Source organism: Anser anser, assembly GCF_964211835.1.
Source record: "Anser anser genome assembly, chromosome: 5".
NCBI classification, from domain to species: domain Eukaryota; kingdom Metazoa; phylum Chordata; class Aves; order Anseriformes; family Anatidae; genus Anser; species Anser anser.
Window position 1 is genome coordinate 40,847,697 of NC_139725.1, and position 19,772 is coordinate 40,867,468.

At 40.6% G+C, this 19,772-nt stretch overlaps 1 protein-coding gene across 16 annotated transcripts in view; it reads right to left on the reverse strand.

The window, feature by feature from the left end:
• Window positions 1-15,182, reverse strand: part of RALGAPA1 (Ral GTPase activating protein catalytic subunit alpha 1) — a 132,588-nt gene extending 117,406 nt beyond the window's left edge. For 3 of the 16 annotated variants that reach the window (XM_083837705.1, XM_083837701.1, XM_083837703.1), the window contains exons 1-4: window positions 13,677-14,977; window positions 2,638-2,748; window positions 2,101-2,150; window positions 532-589 (exon numbers count right to left, since the gene is read on the reverse strand). In XM_083837705.1, coding sequence (XP_083693831.1) covers window positions 532-589; window positions 2,101-2,150; window positions 2,638-2,748; window positions 13,677-13,782 — 325 coding nt within the window. In that variant the 5' untranslated portion in view covers window positions 13,783-14,977. Of the gene's footprint in view, window positions 1-531; window positions 590-2,100; window positions 2,151-2,637; window positions 2,749-13,676 lie in introns of all 16 variants that reach the window. The other 13 variants (XM_083837698.1, XM_083837711.1, XM_083837707.1 and 10 more) reach the window with 11 other exon arrangements.
• Window positions 15,183-19,772: the final 4,590 nt, after the last annotated feature.

The window sequence follows — 19,772 nt, forward strand, 5'->3', positions numbered from 1 at the left end:
AAAAAGAAAAATTTGTTGCTGTTCTTTGTCAAGTAAGATGTCAGAGTTCTCGGTCAGACTTGATAACACCTTTTAAACAAGTCCTTGGCAATCTCCAGTTTAATCTTGGTGAACTTTTTATCTTCAGGCAATTCTCTCAATGCCAGAAGGAAAAAAAAAGACCACCTTTCATACCTTCCTTATAACCCATAACATCTTTCCCAAATAACTTTTTGGGAGGTATACATTAAAGATAAATGGGTAACTCTAACATTATAGTTATTAATGTTCTTTCTCAACAGCCCAACTTTATTTGTACCTAGAAGAGCATCTTACTACATTGTTGATTTTTGTTGTTGTTTCATTCCACACATACACACCCTGCCTCTTTTTTTCCCCACCTCCCTACCTTGCTACTCTTTCAAGACTTTAATCCCTGTTAGGGCACTTACAGGTTTATGAAAAGAGTAGTGCGAACTAAGAAAAGAGTAGTGTGAAACAGCTACTAATAAAAAATAAAATTAAAAAAAGGAAAAAAGAAAATTAACTTACCAATGCTATGAAATTGCCATCTCTGATGAATCCTTTCTGGAAGGAGTTGCAAAATTTTCTAAAAAAAAAAAACAACAAAATGGAACCCACAGACCTATGTTGCAGATACCACAAACAGAAGGCTAAGAAGCACTCTCACCAAGGCCACGGATCAGAAGCTGAAGGGTTAATTTAGAAAGTTTCCGCACTGCTTTCTTTGGAAGCATTACTGTCCTTTCAAGATAATTCTCTTCCTAAAGTTAAGAAGTCTGTCAGAGCCTTTGGGCTATCTAGCAAGTCCTGTAGACTTCAGATGTTACTGCGGTTTATCTGGCTTCACTGCCTCTGCTGGATATTACTTCTTGCAGCACTGGGAGCAGAACGGGACAAATGTCTCAGCTTTCCCCGTTCACAACAGGCTCTATTAGGCTAATTCCACCTTTATAGTGGCTTAAGTGAGCATGTTCAGCTGTGAACTTGTCTCTGTGGCACTGGCAAACGTTTGCTTCAGACTTCTCAACAGCGAGGTAAAGAGCTCCAGCAAAACAAAAAAGGGCAGAGGTGGGGCAATAATAATCTTAACACCTCTGCAGCTTTCAATTCAATACCATCTTTCAAATAGTAGGAAACACAACAGTAACAAAGGCACTTCAATATTTATGTCCAAGGCATTAACAGTTTGTAAACAAGCTGATTTCCCAAACAGATTATTAGCCCTGTCCTTCTAGAAGCCTGTGCAATTACTCCCAAAGCACAGGTCACCTAATACAGGTGACCTGGATCCTTATGCAGGATTCAGGGAACAAACAAACTAGCTCTTTCCAGATTCACTCTCCTTTTAACAGCCAACCCCACAGTTTTAAGCACCAACATACATTACAAAAAAAACAAACCAAAACAAAAAAACCCTCTTGAATCTGTGTCCAACATTGTAATAAGCGTTCAGCAGCTTTCAATGAAGTATTCTTAAAAAATCCTGATTCCATGATCAAAAACTTCAATCAAAATAGAAAAGAAAAATGACATTAAGTTATTTCTAAATTATGATCTCTGATCTGAAATGGTCTGATTTTATTCAGTTAGAATCTAAATCATTTTAATTAAGTCAGGCTATGCTTTTGGTAAGGATATTGTGAAGTGTTATTTTCAGATCATAGATGTCTCCAAGAATAAAAGGGACCTATAAAAACTAGCTCTGCAGCAGCAATCTAATTATTATGAGAACAAACTCAGGGATAACATGCAATCAAAAACCAAAGATTAAGAGTAATCAGAGATCACTTTTATAAGAATTTCAAAGTGTATGATACATGGGGAGTGGGAGGGGAACACCACCACAAAACCAAACTTGGGAACCATCCACAAATGTAGAAAACGTGTTTCTTCCGTTAAGATACCTTCCTGAAACAGAGCAAGTCAAATTCTTTTTCTTTTTACATTAACCACATATATTCAACACTAAGCAAAAGGAAAAGGGAATGCAGTTAAGCATAAAGCATGTTTCTAGGTGACTGCAGGATAGCTATACTGTTACTATTCAACAGGACTAAATTCAAAGTCAAAAACTCAGGAATATTCAAATTATCTTACCTCAAAAATAAAAAGAATAGAATCTAATTCTTCTCTCTGAGACTTGTGACCTAGATGCAATTAAAAATAAATAGAAAATACCAAAACAAGATTTAAGGAACACTGAAAGAGATCCTTAAACATATAAAACAAAGACATTCATTTCTAAAACTTTAAGAATTATTTTGTATTCCTTCTGCAAATACAAAGCAGAAGTATATTTTGATTTGTTATGATGTAAAACATGTACAGTTTATATAACTTTCTATTATAGCATCAGCAGTTAGCAGAGATTAAGTTACACACTATCTTGTGAAGCAAACCTTTCTGTAATTCTGCAGACCACCAAAAGCCTAATATCTTAATAATCTTCCTTTTGCAAAACTGAAAAAACAGGCAGAGAATAAACTCTCCTTCCTCAATCCACACTGCATGCATCTTTAGTTGCTCTGCCTTTATTTGCCACGTTAGTGCTTACATGTATTTCTGCATACCTAATGCAATTTGTGATCACAGAAGCGCAAAGACATAAAAAAGTGTTCTATTTGAAATACCCACCTTTTTGTTTAAGACCTACTTCAATAGTCACAAAGTTTTCAAAGAACACATAATATATATGTGAGAAATGTACGTCAAAAAACTGTTTGAGATCAATTGATTCCGCATTGTCTGAAAAACAGAACAGAAGATCATTTTCATTCTTCTTCAGATATTCAGTCACCCACAATATACTTTTATCCAATAGTAATAATAGGAGATATTTAAAACAAAAAAAGTAATTATTATTGCTAAAGAAGTCCTTGAAGTTTTCATTCTTTTAAGCAGAAGCCAAATGAAATTCCATATGGCATGCCATAAGTGCCTTGCAAACTTCGAAACAGGGAACAGCATCTTCTTGCATGACTGTAACACCTGCAAACCCCCGTGATGAACCAGAATTCCACCAATACTAGCACTGTACTTATGAACACTTGTGTGGAAATCCTCAAAGAAATACACAATGATTTATCTAGATTAATTTTAAACCCACTGTTCTAATGCTTTCATACCAATACATTCACTGAACCAAAACACAGTCCCTGCTCTGATATTTAACTGTGAAAAACTAGAAAAACTAGAAACTAGCAGAAGAATTGCAGGGAAGCACACAGGAACAGGGAGGCTGTTTAAATATTTTAAACAGTATTTACAGTACCCCCAATTCAATTTTATCACAAATCCTGCCACAAAATTTTCTAATACACATTCAATTTCTGCAATATCCCGGCTTTCTTGCATTGTCTTTCACAGTCAGCGTGGTGGAACCACAGTGCTCTTGAAGATAGTGCTATGTTAAAAACTAAGATCAACTCTTCAAGCAAGGTGGCTTAGCTAGCACTAAACTTTGCAGTCCAGGTAGGTAGGTGTCTTCCTGACCATCTACAGGATTACCAAACCTTCAGTGTTGCAGACCACTTGCAGGCTGTTCACAGATCAGCAGCTGAACCGCTAATAGTTTAGAGTCTACAATATTACAGGACAACAAAAAAACATTTTGACTCTAAACAAAGCGGCCCGTGATTTGCAGGAGGTCAGGGCAAGTTCTTAATCACAACAGTTCTTAATTTTTGGAAATTCCTAAACTCTTTAGGAAAAACTAAAGGCTTGCCTAGATAACCAGATGAACAGTGAATCTTCATTATCTGCATCACCATCACTGTAGTAACACTTTCATATGTATAACTGGTGCTGTGGAAAAGCCCTGTGTCTTTTCAGAGCTCTGCTCTGGGAGGAATTTCAGAGGACACTCCGTTTTAGTTTCCAGTTATCTATTTAATACCATGTGGTGTCAGTCACCTCAGAAAAGAGCCAGAGGAGCACTGCTGACCTATGGCGTTACCACTGACACCTGGTGAGCACTGACAGCACACCTCCAGAGCAGACACAGCTCAGGAGTAGGATGCAAGTCAAAAGGTCCTTAACTTTGAAGCTTTTCTAGCAAATGAAATTCACTCTTTTCTTCCTAAGATCCCACACAATAGCATAAACAAAAGGAAGTTTATGGAATTCAGTTAACCACTGGGTGCTTGCAATAAGTTCTATTGCTTCAGGATGCAAGGAAATAAAAATAGAACTTTTGAATAGGAATTTTGTCCTCTCATTACCTGAAAATAACACGCACACTTTCTGTTACTGCTGAAAATTCGCTTTCCTTTTAAAGAAGGGAAAACACGCTTGTTGGTCTGAAAGGGCACCGTTTGCCACCTAGAGTAAAGGACAGCTTTTGCTCACCATCAAACAGCACACTTAGTGGCTCTCTAAGTTACTGATCAAGAAACTTGGGACCTGGGCACAGCTGGACCAAGAACCTCAGCAAGAAGAAAAAAAAAAAGCAAGCAGATAGAGCACAGAAATAATGACACAGACCTTGGAAGATTTTGGTCTGGAAGTCACCTTGTGTGGCCACCTGTGCAGATGGTTCCATTTCACTGCTGCCCCTGTGCTCAGCACAACCCATGACTGCAACAGGCACAAAGATTACTGCTCTCCTTGATGACTTTACCAAAAACGCATCCCTTGCTCACCATTTGGATTTACCCAACTTCCAGCCATACACTGTTGTGTATAGCTCCATTAAAATCTGATCATTTTCGCCAATGAAAGTGTTTCTAAAATTTTCAGTTCACCTTTATCCTTGTGATCAACCAAAAGGTACAGCTTTTCAATCCTCTCACCTTAAACCATTTTCTTCAACCCAAAGCCATTTGTCTCTTCTCTATGCTCCCTCGAAGTACCACAAATGCTATGCAGAGAGGTAAAAACCATTTCCTCTACAAGGAGCACGTGCATGCCCCTTTCACACAGCCTTGAACTGGGAATTTGCAGGAAGTTGCTTGTCTGCTTTGGCTCCTTTAACTTTCCTGCCTTCCTAGGAGAGATGTAGCCATTTTGCATGAAGTGGGTTTACACAGAAACAGACTTGCCTCCCTAGCTTACAATTTCTTTTTAAACAAAAGAACTTTGTATCCTCTTACCACAGCTTCATGCAACTGACACAAACTAATGCGTTCCTTGTGTTCTTGGTACTCGTGCCCAGACGGAAAAGAAAAAGGACTCAAAAATAGATCTGGCACCACTTAGAATAGTTTAAAAAGTATCCCAGAACAGGACAGGGAAAAATGGGGCAATATATTTTACTGTACTCCAAGAACATAAAAACCAAACCTTCAACTGTACAAAAAAAATAGTTCCAATACAATAAAATCCAAATTTCCAGCATCATTTACAGAAGTTTTGCCAAGAAAACTTAATTTTCTTCATGTTTCCCAATAGCAATAAACATGGAGTTTTGATTTGAGTTTTCCTTACTACTTTTTTGTAACCTAAAAATTGGTACAAATCTGATCTCTGCATTAAATGTGTTCTTTTTAATTTTTTTTTAATAAAGGGAGAAAGTTACATTTAAGCACAAAGAGACACCATACAACTTCTCTGTCCTTCCCTCCTCCCCCGAAAATTTTATGAAAGCAGCAGTTGTTTTTTCTAGGTCCAGCATTAAGCAAGTAAATTAGCATTTCCTACAGAAGTTGTAGAAACCGTATTCTGTTTACAAATTCAGTTCTATTTTGTTGCACGATACAGAGAAACAAACTAAAAATGGAAGACAACCTCTATGGTAGCTGTACAAACCTCACCACAAGAGCAACTGAGTATCAGATCAACCAGAATTCAGGTTTCCATTAAATCCCTTAAAACTTGGAAGTTGTACTATTCCCCATCTTATAGACAAGAGCTGTAGCACAGGACTAAATGAAAACAAAACATCAGAACCAAATAATAAAACTCCACCTCTCCTATCAGCTTCTATGCTTATATGCAACTATACTTTTAGGAACTTACTTTCATCTATTTTCAAATGGCCAACTGCTCTATCAGGAACTTGGTTTCATGTATTTTCAAATGGCCAACTCTTTCGAAGGTTAATTGTTCAAACTTTCCAAAAGGTTACATTCTTTTCAAGTACCTCAGTAAGCTATGCAGACCTCAGTGCGTGGAGAGGCTGACCATTTTAGGAAGAGCAGTTCTAGGCTTAATTCTGCTACACAACTCTGCCTAATAGTAAATGTGTTTTCACTCAAAGGCTTTAATTACGGTTCAATTATCAGCATCTCCCTTTTTAAGGAGGAATAATTTTTATCCACAGAAGTAATTCAGAATTTTAATAAAAAATCCTTTATATCAAGCATTTGAAGAAGGATACAAACTGGATGGTATACTTAGAATTCAGTACTTCGGCATTCTAAATCCAAATACCATCTCAGAGAGCTTAAAAAAAAAGTAAGAAAACAAATCCCACAAACCACTGTTTTGCGAGATGTAAAACACGAAAAGCAACAGAGACTTTTACTGTATATTTAAACTTGTACAGGCTCACCTCAGCAAAATTCTGGAAAACTTTCATGTTTACACATGTAACACCCCAATCCTCCGCAGGAGGACAACCTCAGTGAGCTTTAATACAACTCTCCTTCCCTATTTTGTTTCCTACATATTACATTATAAATGATTATAAACTAATCTGCAATATCTGTTGCATATTTATGAATGAGTTGAGTAAGCAAGGGAATACTATGTAGATGACTGCACCTCCATGTGAAATTAAAATCTTATACAGATAAAGCAGGTAAACCTGAATTTTCTGCACAGGACAGAACTTTAGCGGTAAACAATCAACCTAGTGAACTTATAATAACCACAACAACAACAACAACAAAAACACACACAGATCTTAGAAATACACTAACTTTTTCTAAAGAGAGCATTAACATTCACCAGCTTCACATATAGCATCACAGAAATTTACTGTAGCAGCTAACAGAACAGTCTACCATTATTCCAAGTTGTGGTTCATTTCACATTTGACTTTTAAGTGTTAGGGAATTTAATAGTGTGTTTATATTGCATGCTGCCACAGTTTGATAGATAACAGAAGTATTATCCTGTCTCATTCAGAGACTCGGTGGCTTTAAGCCACTTTCCCTCATCCTCACCCAAAAACACAACACCAGTGACAACTGCAACAAGCAATGACCTGGAAGACAGCCAGATCTCTAATTCCGTTTCTGTAAAGCAGAGGCCTGCTACGGGCTGAGTTTTCAGTATCAATTCTCATAATAAATTGGTGGCTTTAGTAAGCAAGAAGTTTCTAAGTGTCCTAAAATTCAGTTAACATACAAGCAAAATATCCAGCAGAACTTATTCCAAACTCCCAAGGTGGAAAATTTAACTGTTGCTTTATAGCAAAGCAGTGCAGAGATTCAGTTATATATAAGCAGTCTCTGGAATATCAAAATATGTCATTTTAAAAGGTTAAGTAGAAAACATCTGGAACTAACTGATGGCTCTGACATAGTTAACAGACTGAAAAAGCGAAGAAGAGCTGATGGAAACAACCTGGTTTGCTCTATCAGTGCACTACAAGTGCACTTCTATTAAACAAGGGCTGCACCTTAGCTTTATTGTAGCAACAACAACTATTTGGCCAGACAATTCCATTTTTTGGAAGTAATTTTGTCAAAGAAAATATTCTTGAGGGTTTGGGTACTGAAAAAAGAACATACTAAAAGAAATCTTTTAATGGACTTCAATTTTGCGTTGGACAAGTCTGAACTCCAGATCATGAGCACCTTCTAGAGACAAACGTACAAGGCAAAACCCATGAATGAATAAGCACATTAACAGCACTAATGAACATGGTCTACGTACAAAGCGTTGCCAAATTTCAACACCAGTGCTCTGTAGGAATGAGCAGCGCGGCTTACAGCTCTCCAACCTAATAGTTTCAGGTTGCCTGCAGACTCCAGAGGAGTTACAACACCGGTGAGCTTTACAAAAATACTTCAATGACAACTCAGGCGTGTTCCAGAAGGTAGGTTTTATCTGAGTAACTTCAAACACTTCCACAGCAGTATACTTATTTCCATTGCAAACTGCCACAAGCTGAACCCACGCAGACCTTTCCCTCGCATCCAAGAGGTCAGAGCCGTCCCTTTGTCTGGTCTGGGACTTTGATCCGATTCCAGCCCTTGTCCTTGCAAGCCGGCAGCACTGGCCAGCGCTGCTGCCTGCAAGTCAAGCGGAACATTGGCCAAAATCCTAAAGCAAAGCACTTCTTCCCCCTGGCTAAAACAGATCAGAAAAGGTTCAGGCTTAAGACTGACAGAACACCAACTCTGATGCCTTAAACTGTACTTAGCCTGCAGCCGAACCCATGAATACCGCCGGTGACATGTCCTCCGCAGTTAGAATTACCAGGAGAGGGAAATAAAAAAATACACACAACTCATGCCAAAAATAATACAGCGCTGCATATCCACAGAAACTTCTGGAACAGTTATCTCCAGAGGAAATTCCAGGCAGCCAGTTTGCTGCAGCTCCCCACCCGCCTTTCATCTGAACAGCCGTAAAACATTTTTTGTTTCTTACAGTACATCAGCGATACTCTAATGAACGATGTTGACCATGTGCAACACCAATGAATGTCATCCAGCTGAAGCATTAGGGCTGGCTGCCAGTGAGATACATTTCTTAAATTAAAATCCCTTTAGACAAATGCAATCTTTGTCTAAGTATATTGTTTAACATTGAGAAATATATCAGACAATGTCAAATATAGACTGTCTCATTCTGTCCTGCACAGTTTGACTTCTCCCTTTCAGAGATCACTCACAGGAGATGTCGAGCACTAACCAACCGCTGGGAACACCAAAACCAAATAACAACTAAGAAGATCCACACTTCAAACACTCTGTTCTCTTAGCATTAAACGTTAACAACCATGCTCTCCATGGCTCCAGAGATACAGTGTATTTTAAAGGTATCAGACACAAAATAATTTTTGAGAAACAAAATACTCCTTTTTGCTTTACCCTGGATTGACAGATTACAGGCCTGTAACTCCTCCCCTACCAAAAAGTAGAAAAACAAAGGATTTCCCTTAAGAATTCAGCCACAGAAGTAAATCCTAAACTGAGCACGTTAATTCGTCTTGCTTGCACAGAGTAAGACTATGCAGAAATCATTAAAGATATCAGGGTTTTAGCTTTCTTTATATACATGTATTTAAAATTCGGACTGAAACCACATATTCAGCCATAGCAGCAACATGTTTGGTACCAAAACCAGAAAAAAACAAGCCGTCAATATTGTTAAGGTATGACGGTATGAAAGGGTCAAATACCTAGCTGCCGTAATTATTTACAGAGATCCCAAAGCACAGCTTTAACAACAGGACAAATCAAGCATGACTTGATGCTTGAAGAATTACTAGAACGAACTTCTAAGAGCTATCACTTTAAAACCAGAGAATCTTAATTATGTTGTTACTAGCGTTTATGTGCATATGCACAGCAAAAGGACCTCTTTGATGCTGAGGTCCAATTAAGCAGTGCAACAATGATGATAAGAAAAAGGCACTATTATTTCCATGCTATTTCCTCTTAACAATCCCCCAAATGGCCATTAGCTGACAAGGCTGAGCCACTTCCACGCCGTTGGCAGCAGAATCCCACGCCATGCTCCTGCGCTCTTACCACCAAAGCAGCTCTGGGTAAGCGCAACTGCCACAGCCTTCCCGGTGTAGAGGAACCAGAGAGAAGAGTTTGATTAAAAAAAGTCACATGCTGACAGAGACAGTGCTAGCAGCCTGTATGCTTCAAAGGCACGTCCCAGAACTAATTAAATAAAGAGGATGATCAGTTCTCTATAGGAAGAAACTAACCCACCTTAAAAGCATCAAGTCTCTCGACAGAAGATAGTTCCATCTGTTTCAAGAAAGGTACTGCAGCGGCAACACACAAAGGCAGATTACCTTTGCTCACAGACTGATAAATCGCAGGATGACTTCTTCAATCTCTTTCCAATTTTTCATGGCAGTTCTTAGCATTAACAGCACTTATTACTATTTGGAGGTTTCCTCCAGGCTTTGACCTCTATAAGGAAACCTAATGTCTGTGACATGCATAAATTGGTTATTTATTGTATTTACTTTAACAACTAATTTAAATAATTAGGAATTGGTCACCTAAATTTCTCTGAATTTTCCTTGGTTGCTTAATTACAAAACGGACTGAATAAATATCCCATGAAAAAAGCCATACTGAGCCAGAGCAGAGAACCAGGATACTGGACTGAAGTGGCAAAAAGCAGATTCTACATGAGTTTTTTTTTTTTTTGTTTTTTTTTTTTTTTTTTTTTTTTAAGGCAAATACATTTACCCCCCACTTTACCCGTACCTGGTAGACAGGCTAGCGCTCAGGAGCTCCCCAAGCCAAAATCTTCTACTGTAACTTCAAATTCGGTAGCTCTTAATAGGCTTTACTTCCTAGTCTTTTTCATGTACGTTTCCACATTTTTCACTCTCTATCCCTCCAAAAAGGGATTCCAAAGATTTCTTTTTACATTAAACTTTTATTCTTATCTGGGCCACTCTCATCTCTAAATCCTCTCTATACTGACTACAGCAACAAGACTAGTAATGCCGCAGTGATATTTTCAGATAACTTCACTACTGTTTTATGAAGACAAAGTTTTCTGTATACTTTAGGCAGACTAATTTGCATTTTTGACTAAAATTAAACTGAGCTGTCAACAACAGGATTTTTTTTCTTGAAATGATACAACTCATGGGATTCTAAGTTGTCTTGTAAAAGGCATTTACGTAATTCCATCTAATATGCACTATTTTTAATTTGTTAAAAATAAACGTTGCCTGCCTTTGTGCTATCCAGTCACTTAGCTTCGTATTATGTTCTCTGAAACTGTTCACTCTCTTCTGGTCTTGTCTAACAACCATATGATCCTAGCTTAAATATTTTTAGATAATGTCTGACTTGCACTGCTGCTTTGTGGGATTCAACTGTCCATCTTTCACCGTAACGAAATGGTTTGTATCTGTCTTCTTTGGCTAATAGATAATAATCAGTCTAAAATTCCTGACCACTCTGCCTCTATTCATGACTATTTCATTATCTTCGTAATGTCTAAATGGAAAACGAGTGCTTTTGATGCCTTGCTAAAATACAAGGAAGATGAAGTAGCACTCCTTTCTTCCTTGCAAGTCTTAACCACGAATCTAAGGCCATGTTTCAGTTTATTGTCACTGAACCGAACACTAAAATGCCGAGCAAAAAAAATAATTCTGGTCCAATGCACTTTGCCATTTATGAACAAGAAACACTTATCCCCATTCTCTGCATGCAAAACATCAGAGAATTCTCTTCTTGACGGTCTTTTAGTCTCCGATACACAGAGGCTAAGAGCAATGAACAAGACAAACAATTTTTCATTAATGAAGATACCAAACAGAGATTCCATTCCTCTCCCCCAGACAGCCTGCTGGCACTAGCTCGCTTGGCTCCCCTGAAGCACATGGAAACATGCTGATTATTATGCTGGGGTGTGTGTGAGGTGGGGGGAAGTTGTCACTGAAGAAAAAAGATAAACAGGAGAATGCAGCACTAAGCTGCTCAAGCTGCAGGATGGTGTCTGCATCCAAAGCCATCTCAGGCAGCAGTCTGTCCCATGTGGGCACATTTCTTTTCTTTAATCTGGTCGTGCTGACTAGTCAAAGAAACAAATGGAGAAGAAAAGGCATAGAGCTTACACTTTGAAGGCCTGTTTAGGGAGGAGAGAAATTTAAGGAATAAAGCAAAGATGTGATCACAGAAGAAAATGGACTTCAAATAATCTGCACTACACTTCTCTTGCACTCAACTACAAATTAGAGAAGTATCCCTCTGCTCCCCTTACAAAAAAAAAACACATTGTTTTTGTACCTTGTGGATCTAAGATACGCCTGCATAACAATAGAAGTTTGTAGATGGATACAAGACAGACAAACTGAAGAGCAGTGTCACACCTTTCCCTACACACAGTCATACACTGAATTGTATTCTCCCAAACTTAGAGAAAGCATACGCGAGAGCTGTGCTAAAACAGCCAAGAAATACGCATGTGCGGTGGAAAAAGGAGAATGGCCATCACATGAAAACATGTCCCAGCAGATTTAGTCTGTCCTAAAGCCAGTAAGCAGAAACCCAAGATTAGATAAGAACATTTGCTTGACACAGAGCTCACAGCTTGCATCTCACTAAATGCACCTGACTGTTAACAAACCTGAAGGAAAAATCTTGTAAATAGAAGACAAGTTACAGAAACACCAAATCCAGAACAAACCAGATCAAAATCAGACAAATATAATGTTTTGAAGACTACAGCAAACTGGAAACATTCAGCATGCTTTACCCAGTGTACTGCCTACTGGGATTAACCCACAACAGCCAGGAAAACTAAATTCAGAGCTGTATTTAGTTTCTTTATAATGATCTTTCCTCTTAAATTTCTTCAACTGATTAAGGAGCTAAAAATAAACATAAATCAACATAAAACAAGCCACAACTGGCTCAGTGCAGCTAGCTAGGACGAGTTCTAAGATCCTGAGTGAGGCAAGAGGCTATATCTGACTACCGAAGTGTCTGGGATAGCTCGCTACAAAACTATTCTCCATTTCAAAAGACATAATTACATTACAGAAATAAGTCATGCAGCAACAGTTGCTGCCATGTGGGAACAGCTGTTTCTTCAAACACTAATACAAAAGAAAAAAGAGAGCAAGAACCGTTTTCCTTTGAAAGGAAAGAATTCAGCTTTGCAGGCTGAGGACAATCTACTTAAATACCCCCAGACTGTGGGCTGAACCCAAAATAATCCATTCAACACTCTGTTCTAAATACGGAATGCAGTTGCCCTTGACCCTGCTCTGCTCACACATTAATAAACTGTCAGAAACAACCCATACGGTTACTGAACTTGAGGACCCAAAACATGCTCGAGAGGAAGCTGCTTTTTTCAAGGACAGCTCGATGACAAGGACCTAGATCTCTACAAACACCTCCAGCTAGCAGATATTTTGGAATGGTTAACTCTGCCTTTTCCATTAGGCATGTTACTGCATATAATCACACAATATAATTCGCTGGTCAGGTTAAACAGCTGTCCGCACTGCACTACGGTGGCATCTAAGTGCTTATGCTCCCTTCTTGACCAATTTGCGAAGCAGAGATGTCTTTGGGATAGCTGTATGGATGCCCACCTACTGGGGTCCTGGTGAGCACTCACCCTGGTAGCTCCAACTCGAGAGAACACCGTTGTTACTTTAGGTACTGGTGGAAAACGGATTAGGGAGCCAGGGGCCCCACTACTGCTCGCTCACCACTTCTATTCAAACTCACTGACTTCACAACAGCGTTTTGGTGGGGAAATCCACCCGTTTTTCACTTCTGTCCCCCGCTGCCCCATGAATTCCTCCCCCAGATAAGGTGGGGCTGCTGGTGCCTGGGCACAGCAGCGGGGAGTGGAGTTCCTGGGGCCCCCCGGCCCGGCCCAGCCCCGAGGCTTGGGGTTGGGGCTGCGGTCGGGGTGTCCCTGCGGGCCCCGAGCCCCCCTCCCGCCGGTGCCCCCGGCCTCCAGCTCCCTCCTCCGCCGGGGCCAGGGGGCGGCGGCCGCACAGCGCCGCGGGCCGGACCCCGCTCGCCGCCTCCCCCCCACGCCTCACCCACCGATAAGGACGCGCAGGTGCTTGAGGCGGGTGAGCGGGTCCTTGCGGGTGTCCAGCACCTTCTGCGTGGATTTCCGCACGTCCCCGTGCGGCTTCTTGGAGAACATCCCGCCGGGCCCGGCCCCGGCGCCGCGCTCCAGAGGCGGGCAGCGGCCTCCGGATCCGCCCGCACCGGGGCCCCTACATAGCCGCCGGCGGCGGCGGCAGCGGCGGCGGCAGCGGCAGCACCGCCTCCTCCGGCCTCCTCCTCCTCCGGGGCGGCGGGGCTGGAGGGGCCCGGCGGGGGCCGGGCCGGGCCGGGCCTGGGCTCCCCCTTCCTTCCTCCTTCCCTCGCTCTCCTCCCGCTGCTTCACGACAGCCGTCAGGTGCGACCCCGGCCGTCCCTATGGCAACGGCGCCGTGACGTCACCGCCGGAGGCGCGGCGGGCGGAGGCCGGTGGCTTGAGGCGGGGGGAGCCGCGCCCGGCTGGGCCTCGTCCTGCCCCGGGACCGGGGAGGGGGCCCGGCGGCCCGGCGTGCTGCTGAGCCCGGCGGCAGGGAGCGGGCCGGGAGCCGCTGGTGGCCGTTCAGGTGTAAAATAGAAAGTTAACCAGCTTTTCAGGTGCTCCTGATGGTACAGAGGCACTGAAATGTAGCGAGGTAAAGGAAGTTGGACCCGATGATCTCTCGAGGTCCCTTCTGAGCCCTACAGTTCTGTGTGGTTTTGTGAAGTCCTGCGGGGAACGTGGACAGAAAACGCAGGCCAGGACCGCGGTTGCCAAGGCAGTGGCTCCAAGCCTTCTTCCAGTCAAGCCCCAGCTGAGCAGCAGGCAGGGATCTGCCTCACAGCCCCTCTTGCCTCACCAGCTCTCAAGGTGCTGCAGCTCCTCACCCCAGCTCCTGCCCATGGTCACCTCATCTCTGGTGGCAGCGCTGACATCAAGAGTGAAGTGACAGAGGTGGTCTAACCAGCGTGATACTCTGTGGCATCGTCCTTGCCTCTGTGCTGCACTCTTTAGGCTGCTCACGCCCTTGCTGGTCCTCAATAAATGGCAAAATGGCTCCTCAAGAATGGGAGAAATGCAAGGAACAGGCTCAAGAAGCCAAATTTGTCCAAGTCACCAGTGAGGCCTGTGGCTGCAGCCAAAAACATGTGCTGTCTGACACAGGAACTTTGCTGCTGAGGCCTCTGTTAGTACTGCCAAATTCTTGGACTTTTCAATAAACTTCTGCTAATGATTAAGACTTACGATTTCTAGTGGCTCTGCTTGAGTTATTATTTTTTTTTAATAGTCCCTGGTACCTGGATTTCTATCAAGGAAATCAAGTTCCCTCAGCCTGGATTTCTATCAAGGAAATCAAGTTCCCTCAGCCATAAGTGATTACAACAGCCAGAGTTTTTACTATAGGGAATACTTAACCATTTCAGACGTCATAAAATCATAGGAGTTGTCAAGAGTTTGAATATCCATGATACATAAATAACATAACCCAAATCTTTAAATGCATGGCCAATCATAGTTAATATTATGAGCAGTGGGGCAGTGGGTTTTAGTCAGCAGGGCTTTAAGGAATCAGTGTCATCTGCCCATGTGGTCTGCCACAAATTATTTCACGGTTCTATCACCTTTCTAAATAAGATCTGAGGATCAGTGATGTTATGTAATAGCTACTATTACAACTATTTGTTTTTCCATAACAGTACATTTTACCTCTGTAAGATTTGACAACTATAAATTAAGTGCTTTGTATTCTAGATCTTACAAATTCTATGCATATTTTTGTATTTTCACAACCTTTAAAAAACACTTTGAAGAACTTACTTGCTTTTCTGATTATTTTTAGGACTTCAACTTAAGACAGAGGTTAAAAATAATAAATGAACAGAGTAAGACATCAACAAAATAGTAAATGAAAGGAGGGAGGGAGTGGTGTTAACCAAGTTAATGATGGCTTCTGTAGAGAACGTCCTCATTGAAAGCATACCAGGCAGGAAGGGCATGTTCTATAGAAGGCCATGGTCTTGCAAAAGCCTGACTTTGAAGCGTGTGACTTCAATGACTTTGATAATGCATAGAGGACAAGGTTAGAAAAGACCAGAATTAGTTAGGGAGGAGTTAGGTTGTACTACATTCTAGGTCATTATTACTGTACCCAATTCTTTGCATTTCCACTCTAAAGAAAGAACTTTTCAAATATTTTCATCCAGCCATGAGGGCACCTCCACAATTAAGTTTAACTGAAGTTGCATACTGTGCTTTAGGGTGGTGTGCTGTAATCCTCAGGGTATATGGCTTTTGCCAGTGCTACAGTGAACCATCCTGCGTAACAAATTTTTAGTTAACTTGATTGGCAACTTTAATTTGAGAAAAAGACCCCCAAATCTAAATAATTCAGGTTTGACTCGTCAAAACCAGGCTTCTGTACAACTCTTTACTCTAGTGTAACATATTGATACTGGAGTTGTTGGCCACTTTGACCGAAGCAGTCAAATATCAAGATCCTGTAAGATATTTCTAGCATGAGAATAATGGTACAGCTAGCTATGCCAGCAACAAAATCCTGTTCATCTGCAAAATAAGCACAGCTTCCCATTCACACAACCCCTTATCTCACAGATAAAAATCTGGAAGCTATATTCCTCTGTAATTGAGTAAAAGAGCTCTTTGTGAGCATATGTTCCGAGCAACCAATTATTGCTTTATTACTTTACTTGCTAAGTACTATATCAGCATTAACACTTTCGTGTGGGCATCTGGTATGAAGTCTGTACACTGTAGTCTTTTCATCCACTAAAGAGCCCAAGCTTGAATATTTTTTCCATGAGCTACAGGATTAATGAAGCCAGATTTCCTCTGAATTTCTACCCTAGCCACTGAATGCCATGAGTCACCTCCATCTACAGCTATAAACCTTCCTTTGCTTAGTCCTTCCCCACCTATTTGAGGCAGGCAAGAGGCCCAACTGCAGTTAAGACTTAACTACGTGTATACAGGTTGGTGAGCTCACTGCTGACTCTTGGAAAGGTAAAAATGAAGTCTTACAGTGTCCTCTGTGAGACATTAATAGGGGCTTTTTGTTTCAGTTACAGTTTTTCAAAACTCTCAGAAACTGTATTTTTAATGCTTCTGCTTTCATGTAAAATTCAATCTAAATTAGACAACGCCTTCAAGAGTAGCAAAGAGAGAGTCCAATTGAGGAAAAAAATAAAGTCCTAACAAATTACAAAAACAAAGCTTAATTAATGACATCAGCCATTCTTAAAGAACAGAAGGGATATATGTCCTGCCATGACCAGAAACTTACAAACATGTGAAAGTTATTTTTAACAGGTGTAACCATTACTAATTCCCCTCCAATGGTGCTAGAGAGTTTAGAATTTTGCTGTAATAAGTCACCTCCAACTCACAGTGTTTGAGTTCTTATGTAAGCACTAGCACCCATATCTGATATGACAGAGGTTTTGAAATATGAATGTACTGATAGCCACAGTTACGAAACCTTTTTTAAACTGAAAATGCTCAAACTCTCTCTCTCAACAACTAAGATGTTCTCTTTTCCTTTCCCAGCTTATGAAATAGTATTGCAATACTGATGAACCCACAAAAAGTCTTTCTAGAAGAGAGAAGCCCTGCAGAAGCTCTGCATGTCCTCCAGCCTCAAGGGGAGAGCCAGTTTTGCACCAATTGTTCCCTTTTTATCAAAGAAGATATTTTGTCCCCAATCTCTCCTCATATCTCACCTGCAGGAGTAAGCAAGGTCTTTTAGAAATAAATCATATCTCCTTGGGTTTATTTTCATTAGTAGTTTTAAGTTTACTTTAGATCATTCGCAGTATATACCAGAATATCTTGCCTAGATAACACATGAGCTGAGGGAGGAACTTGCTCCAATAGCTTTTCAATGCAGCTAGTAGCTTGCACACTGTGAATACTGCTGCTTTACCTTGCTGCAGACCTTGTCGTGCAAGGGAAAATAGTCTTTTCTGTGTTCTTGTGCCCCCCAATCTATCTTGTGGTTAGTACAAGACAAATTACATCCCCGAACTGGGTGAACAACTCCTACCAAGATATTTCAAACTCACTTAGATGTAGTATGATGTATTGGATCGCACACAAAAGAAACTTTTCTGTCCTTGCTTCTCCCTGAGGGTGTCATCATACCTGCATCACTATTTACTCTCATTTACATCTTTGGCTTCTCTCTTTGCAGTCTTCTTCTTGTCAGAAATATTCAGCAAACTAACTGGGATTTTTTCCAGTTTCAGATGCAGAAAATCTGACTTGAAAGCTAGTCTCAAGCAGGTTTCAAACACTCTGGCCTTTCTTCTGAAGTATAGCTATTGTGGTTTCAGTCTCTAGGGGGCAGAGAGAAGGCAAAACTGACACATACAACCATTTTTCTTTTGTGTTCACCAAGCCACCTCTCTAAAGAGGATTTGTAATGCATGTAGAAAGTTGTAAGATTATTCTCCATTTACTTTACAATGAAATCTGGCAATCAGTTTGACGATCAGAAAGCTGGTAACTGCTATCAGATTCTAGAGTGATGCATATTTCCAGTCACTGTCTCCACTCAACAAATTAGGTACAAAATTAGATCTCAGCTTCCCAGCCTTTTTCTGAAAATGCCTGGTCAAACAGCCACCATGCTTGTGTAAGGTTCCACTTTTCTGTGTGTTTCACAGGTGCTATTCAATAACCGGTTCCTATTAATGGTTTAAGATTGGCCCAGATTAAGTCCTATGAAGCTGATGCCTGCATTTTCAAGCTTTTCGTGTGTGTGCATGTGTGTGTGTGAGAGAAGGAGAGAGAGACAGACAGACAGCACATTCCTGATCTGAAATCATCCCTCTGTTTCCCATACTGGAAAGAGATTTCACCATCTGTCAAGGTCTGTGCAGGCCAATGTTTCATTTACAACTATTCTTCTTGTATCCAAATTTTTTCAGTACCAGCTTTTAACAGAATTGCCAGTTTTGAAACTTACATTATTGCCAACTATGCCTGCTATTGGACCATGTCTTTTTCTAGTTGTTCAAAAATACCACATACCAGATGTTAATCACCACTTCCCTATTAAATGCAGAGTGGAGCTATTGAAGATGATGAGGATCATCTTCTTCTTTATGGCCTTTTATTTTATTTTATTTTATTTTATTTTATTTTATTTTATTTTTCTTCTGGTTGTAGGCATAACTTAGTCCAGAAACATATCATAGCTTTGCAGGCATCTAATGGTTCCTTTCACTTACCTTGATAAGATGGCCGATCTATAGACTGGTCTTCTGGTAGCTGAATGTGGATTCCTAGATAGTATCTTCACACGGCAAGAACACAAATCTTTGAATGTCCTCTATTAAGCAAGCCAGAATTGCATCGTTCCTTGTCCATCTAGCACAAATCTGGGCCTTAGATAGCTGATTCAGACAGGTGTTGCCATTTTATATGTTATGGGCTTATAAAGTTCATTAACCAGATGAACCTATATTTCTGGAAACAAGTTATAATGTGCCAACACTGCTCTGCCACCACACACAGCTTGTGCAATTAGCCTGTTCTCTTAGCTTTTCTAGCATTCCATTTAGGCAGTGAGGTTGACTTCAACTGGTTCATTTTTTCTTACTCTAGACAGTAAATGTTGTATTGTAAACGTTGTATTGCTTTAGCTGGGTAGCTCCTTCTTGCCTTGAAAGGATAAAAAATGAATAGAAGAAACATGTAAAAACATATCATAACCTTGAAAAAAAACTGGCTCAATTCCCCATCCTAGTTGTTGATTTCCACTGTGGCATGGGAACTTTGTTTTCCTTCTGGAACTTATTTTTAGCTCCCTTAGACCTACTTTCAACTGTTTGGATAGGAAATTACAACCAGGAGGCCAAAGGTTTTCTGATTTCCTGCCATTCCTTTCCCTGCCGCTGGTTTTAGTATTTATTTATTTTTGTCCATATCTTTAGACTTCTAGCTTTATTTTACTAGTCGAAAATGCAAACCTTGAATTTGCAATTCTTAAACTTTTTTTTTTTTCCTTTTTTCTTTTTTTCCTCTGGTTTCTCTTTTTGGCAGATCCCTGTGGACCCCTGTTTGTGGAATTCATCCATTTTCTTCGGGGACAT